Source organism: Ictalurus punctatus, chromosome 26, assembly GCF_001660625.3.
Source record: "Ictalurus punctatus breed USDA103 chromosome 26, Coco_2.0, whole genome shotgun sequence".
Taxonomy (NCBI): domain Eukaryota; kingdom Metazoa; phylum Chordata; class Actinopteri; order Siluriformes; family Ictaluridae; genus Ictalurus; species Ictalurus punctatus.
The window spans coordinates 192,501-200,000 of NC_030441.2; the positions used below are offsets into that span (position 1 = coordinate 192,501).

Consider the following 7,500-nt stretch of genomic DNA (forward strand, 5'->3'; position numbering starts at 1 on the left):
CCCAGTTCTGTTGCGCTAATGAGTCGAGCGGTGATGACATTAAAGCTGTAAGTTCATCAGAAAGTTTTATATCAACACCAACTACGGCTTTCTTCTCCACAGCTTCAAACGCACCCAGTCATCAGATTTCATTATTTTCACTGCAAAGCTTTGATGTGTTTAACCGTTTTCTTACGGAGGTATTAGATTAAAGGTTTTATTAATCAACACGTCGTAATTAAGAACAGTCCTTTTAATGTTGTGGACCGTCTGAGAAGCGTGCTCTCGTTATCGGTTAAAGCAGCCGTAACTATCGTTCACTGTCTGTCCGAGCTGCTGTTCCAGAGAATGAATCGCCTCCTGACCAATCAGAATCCAGCGTTAATGCGCAGTGTAAATAGCTGTGTTCCACTCGCATAATCCGGGGTGGGCAATCTTCTCCGGCTTCTGATTGGTTGGAATGAAAACCTGCACCGCACTGGCCCTTTCCGGATAAGACTGCACACCCCTGGATTAATCGTTAATCACAGCTGGCTGTCAGTGATTGGAGGAGAGTGAGGGAATAATAACACTAAGCGGTGTACAGTGGTTCAGGGAGAACTGGTTTTGATCTTCTGGATGGAGATGTAAAGGTCCTTTCTGTCCGAGTCAGAATGAAGTTCTCGAAAGGCGGGTTGTTTATATGAAGAGTGTGTGTGTGTGTGTGTGTGTGTGTGTGTGTGTGTGTGTGTGTGTGTGTGTGTGTTTTATATCCATGTTTTGTTCCTCTGTTATGTGAAGTGTGATTTAGACGTTTTCTTCACAGGAAGCCGGAGGACTTGTCCAGGGAAGTGATGCAGATCCAGCAGAGAGAGCTGAGTCTGAAACAGCAGAACTACACGCTGACCAGCAAGTGAGGAACACTACACACACACTACACACACACACACTATACACAAACACACTATACACACACTATACACACTCTACACACTATACACACACACTACACACACACTATACACTATACACACACTCTACAGATCCAGCAGAGAGAGCTGAGTCTGAAACAGCAGAACTACACGCTGACCAGCAAGTGAGGAACACTACACACACACACTACACACACACACTATACACACACACACTATACACACACTACACACACACACACTATACACACACTACACACACTCTACACACACACACACACACTATACACACACTACACACACACTACACACACACACACTATACACACACACACACTATACACACACTACACACACTCTACACACACACTACACACACTATACACACTATACACACACACACTATACACAAACACACTATACACACACTATACACTCTCTACACACACACACACTATACACTCTACACACTATACACACACTATACACTATACACACTATACACACACTACACACACACACACACTATACACACACACACTACACACACACACACTATACACACACACACTATACACACTCTACACACTATACACACACTACACACACTATACACACACACACACACTATACACACACACACACTATACACACACACTACACACACTCTACACACTATACACACACTATACACACACTCTACACACACTCTACACACTACACACACTATACACACACTCTACACACTACACACACACTATACACACACTCTACACACACTCTACACACTACACACACACTATACACACACTCTACACACTACACACATACTATACACACACTATACACACTACACACACACTATACACACACTATACACACACTCTACACACTACACACACACTATACACACACTCTACACACTACACACACACTATACACACACTCTACACACTACACACATACTATACACACACTATACACACACTCTACACACTACACACATACTATACACACACTATACACACACTCTACACACTACACACACACTATACACACACTCTACACACTACACACACACTATACACCCACTCTACACACTATACACACACTATACACACACTCTACACACTATACACATACTATACACACACTATACACACTATACACACACTATACACACTACACACACACTATACACACACTCTACACACTACACACATACTATACACACACTCTACACACTACACACATACTATACACACACTCTACACACTACACACACACTATACACACACTCTACACACTACACACTATACACACACTATACACACACTATACACACACTCTACACACTATACACACACTATACACACACTCTACACACTATACACACACTATACACACACTCTACACACTACACACACACTATACACACACTCTACACACTACACACATACTATACACACACACTACACACACACTATACACACACTCTACACACTACACACATACTATACACACACTCTACACACTACACACATACTATACACACACTATACACACACTATACACACTACACACACACTATACACACACTCTACACACTATACACACACTCTACACACTACACACTATACACACACTCTACACACTACACACTATACACACACTCTACACACACTATACACACACTCTACACACTACACACTCTACACACACTATACACACACTCTACACACTACACACTATACACACACTCTACACACACTATACACACACTCTACACACTACACACTATACACACACTATACACACACTCTACGGATCCAGCAGAGAGAGCTGAGTCTGAAACAGCAGAATTATACACTCTACACACACACTACACACACACACACACTACACATACTACATACTATACACTCTACACACACTACATACTATACACTCTACACACACTACATACTATACACTCTACACACACACTACACACACTACATACTATACACTCTACACACACACTACACATACTACATACTATACACTCTACACACACTACATACTATACACTCTACACACACTACATACTATACACTCTACACACACTACACACACTGCATACTATACATTCTACACACACACACTACATACTATACATTCTACACACACTCTACACACACTACATACTATACACTCTACACACACTCTACACACACTACATACTATACACTCTACACACACACTACACATACTACATACTATACACTCTACACACACTACATACTATACATTCTACACACACTCTACACACACTACATACTATACACTCTACACACACTCTACACACACTACATACTATACACTCTACACACACACTACACACACTGCATACTATACACTCTACACACACACTACATACTATACATTCTACACACACACTCTACACACACTACATACTATACACTCTACACACACACTACACACACTGCATACTATACATTCTACACACACACTACATACTATACATTCTGCACACACACTACACACACACTACACATACTACATACTATACACTCTACACACACTACATACTATGCACTCTACACACACTACATACTATACACTCTACACACTACACTAAGCGCTCACTCCCAGTGTGTTACACTTGCACTTTCTCCTGATTGGCTGCTTCTCCTGCCTGTCACTGCATAGCCCAAATTCTTTCATGCCTAACATTTACCAGAAGAAATCTTATCTACTGCACTGTAAAAAATATATAGTCTTAATCTATATAAAATCTTAATCTTAAATATTGTCGAATGTTTCTAATATTTCCAGTTTTAAGATTGCAATAAACCAAATATGATTATTATCGACGTATTTATATATTATAGATATATTTCCTAATTGTAAGCGAAATGATCTGGCAATAGAATAATTAAGGGATTTAAATAATCTTCGGTTTGATTTAGATCAACCTCAAAAGGAATATTTGATCAGTTTGCTGGAATGAAAGACTTTTCCATTCGCTCTGTGTCACTTCTTGTTTTTGTTTAATATTGTGTAGCTTTAGCTGCACGTCTGGCAGTACCGCACACGTAATTAGTTCATTTCTTTAACGTTGTTTGTGGGTGTCGGATGTTTTTTTTTTGACGTTACTGTGCTTTGGTTTATTTAACAGTATGATGATGACGATGAGGAGGAGGAGGAGGAGGAGGATGAATGTTGAGGGTCGTGGAGAAGAAAGGCGTTTTATTGGAAATGCCTTTGGGGTTTTATTGAAGCAGAGAATTTGCTGTGTTTTGGACAGTAGAGCTGTATTTACAGGAACGATTAGCCAGGGCTGAGTGTGTACTGATACGATCAGCGTTATTAGGATACACACGATCACATTCCTCACGCTCATAACCACGTCCGCTAGCTGGGAGCGCGATATTAGCATCTAAAGGGAAGGGGGTAACTGTGGCTGGCTTCAGACGACTTGGTGTGTATTTTATTTGCGTCCCGTTTTTATTGCTAGCGGTGTAGGATCTCGGTAGCGCGTAGCGACACGGCTAGTTTGTACACAGCGAACGTGAGCAAGATTATCGACCTGCACCGCTGATCAGGCTTCTCGTTAATATTCTTGTTGGCACCTTTCAAATTAGACTCATAAACATGAACAGATCGTTAACTTCAGCGCAGTGGTACATGCTGTGTCATGTTAATAATGATTCCTCGATAATCAACCACTGCGTTATGTCCGTTTTCTAAAAAAAAACGAATCGTATGAGCCAAATAACGTCGTGTTGTTCCATCACCGTGTGAAAGCGCCACCTGGATATTCACCCGTGTATAACAGGTCTGCCGTGTCAAACCCCCTTACAGACGACATGAATCTGCCACCAGCATGCTTCGCAGTGGGATGGAGTTGTCAGGGTGATGTTGGGTTTCTGATAAACGTAGTGTAGTGTGCTGCTTGTCTGTAAAGTCCAGTCGGATGTTCAGATTCTCCACCTGTGGATGGAGACGTGGATCTCTCCAGCTCTTTCACAGTTCGTCTCGTCGTCTCGGTCGCGTCTCTGACGAGTCCCCTCTTTCCGTCACTGGATGTTTCCGCGTTCACGTTTTATTTAATGGATATATATAATCGACAAATTTTTAGGATGTTTCCCTTCAACCCTCCGTGTCTCGTTTCTCGCCCTTCTGCACGTTCTGTAATTCAGACGTCTTCGGTCCAGGGAAGCCGCCATATGTCTGCGGCGCACGTTTCGCTGCTTCAGTGGTTCAGTCAGACTAGAATACTGATGTCAGCGCTCTCTCTAATGGGCTCCAGACTCTTTAGGGTGCTTAGAATTTGCTAATTATGAATCATGACACTAATGAGACTGCTGTTATTGTCTTCAGAGACCTTTTTTTTTTTTTAAATTGTGCCATTGTTTCCTACGTTCGAGTCGTTTTAGAATTGCTTGTGAAAGTGTGAAGTGTTGATAGACGCTGTAGAAACAGTTCTGCTCCCGGTCTCGGCGTTTAAACCGTTAGAAATGGGCTCTTACTCAGCATGGCGTGCGTTCAGGAAGTATTTCCACGTTTTAGTTATTCTAAGTCGTGTGGGGGGGTTTTTTGGGTTGGAAAAGTACTTTTCTTTTTAATATTGCTGTAGTAGGTACACTGATTAATATTCAACACGAGTGAACGTGATTGGTTGATTCTGAACACATTCCCAATTATTTATTTATTTCCCTGAAATGATTGTTTTTCACTTTAATCAACAGGTTAAAATTTCACAATAAATTTAGAAAACGTTCTGATTGTTTTTATATAATTAATGTGTGTGTGTGTGTGTGTATACATATATATTACATTACAAAAACCTGCCATTTTATCAGGGGTTTGTTGCCCTTTTTTTTTTTTTTTTTTTTTTTTTTTTTCACGTCCACTGTGTAATCGTGTGATTTTGGTGTTTTGAGGTAAAAATCCCGAAGTTCTCCTCTTCAGGTGAAGCTGCACAGCATGACTCTAATCTCTAATCTTCCAGTTCCTCGAGGAAGCCTCCGGCCTAATCACGCCAGCGTGATGGATCGTGAGAGAATGTAAATTTCCTTCAGATGAAGACTGGATTTAATTAGCGAAGCTGGATTATAACCTAAACAATAAACATGTAAACAGAAAAAGTTTGGCTGCCGTCCTTTTCACGACGCCTCGCAGGCTGATTAATTTAAGCGCCGGAGAAGCCGACGCAGGCGCGCGTGAGAAATGGAAATCGGAGTAATTTCGGGAGATGAAGCGAGTCAGGCAGCTCAGGGTTCTTTCTCATTCGGGAGTTATCGAATGGGAAAGCACGAACACGTCTGCGTTGTGCGTCTCAGCGTTGTGTGCGCCTGTGTTTGTTTTTATTCTGTCCGACAGTCCGCTTTAAACCTGGTTTAAAGCATAATGTAGAGGAATACAGCTGTGCAAGCTGTTGTAATCGGACATCTGGATGCGCAGATTGATGTACACCTTTAAAGATGAGCCTGCTGTGTCTAACGTATCCCGTCTGTTTACCCGCGCACCTCTTTCTGTCTCTCCCCTGTCTCTCCTGTCCCACTCCCAGCATTCACGCGTTGGAGAAGACTCGCGTGCAGCTGCAGACGGAGACGAACGAGTTTCGCGCCAAAGCTCTAGAGGAGCAGAAGAAGCGAGAAAACCAGGACGCCCTGGTCCGCCGCCTGCAGAAGAGAGTTCTGCTCCTCACCAAGGTCCGGTCCGTTTCCGATTTGAATCGGGTTCCGTAAACGTACGAGATATCGCTCGAACACGCACGAAAGACGTCGTTTCTCTGCGATGAAACCACAGAGGACGTCAGGCGAATCGGGAACGGTCGACAGGCGTGTTTATGTGTAAGAGTAGATGTGAAGAAAGGGGCGGGGCTTCCAGGTGGTCGGATCATATCAGAGCGCTCGGAACACCTGGAAGCCCCGCCCCTTTCTCCACATCTACTCTCCTTGAACCTGAAGTGGTGTAAACGTTCATCTTCCTGTCGTGCGTTTTTGTTTTTTTTTTACATTTTTTTTGTCGTTTTTTGTTAGTCACTGAAATAAATCCGCTTTTTTTAGATTCTGGAATATTCGATCAGACGTGTCGGGAGGAACACTAGAGGATCCGGAGGCAGACGTTAACGATCTGATCTGCACACAGCGTTTGTGTTTGTGTGTAAATAAGAAAAGAAAAGGTCTTGGCGTTCACCCGCTAAACACGCTTTCTTTTCTGTGTGTTTTTGTGCGACTTTTCTTCATTTAACGCTCCTCCGGATAATGAATGGCGAGGTGTTATCGATCGCCCGGGCCGCAGCTTCGGGGCTAGATTTTCTGTTTAATCGACTCTAAAATGAGATCTTCACACCACGCGGTCACATACACAGCGCCGTGCGCTCGCACCATTAGCTTTCTTTCAGTCTTTGTTTTTATTCGTCTTCTTTAATAGACAAACGGAGAATAAATGCGTGCCGTACTCTTACTTAATCCCCAGGACGGGTGGGGGGAACGAGCACGCACGTTATCACGTGACGATGAGAGTTCATGGGGCGTGTTATTGTTTGTAGGTGTTTTCTTTCCTGCACTGTCGTGGTGTGTTGCAGGTTGTGACCTTT

General features: G+C 42.6%; 1 protein-coding gene across 2 annotated transcripts in view; it reads left to right on the plus strand.

Annotated features, from left to right (window-relative positions):
* Window positions 1-7,500, plus strand: part of mad1l1 (mitotic arrest deficient 1 like 1) — a 33,038-nt gene that overhangs the window by 9,102 nt on the left and 16,436 nt on the right. The window contains exons 10-11 of one of the 2 annotated variants that reach the window (XM_017458183.3): window positions 785-871; window positions 6,466-6,610. In XM_017458183.3, coding sequence (XP_017313672.3) covers window positions 785-871; window positions 6,466-6,610 — 232 coding nt within the window. The other variant, XM_053676300.1, reaches the window with a different exon arrangement.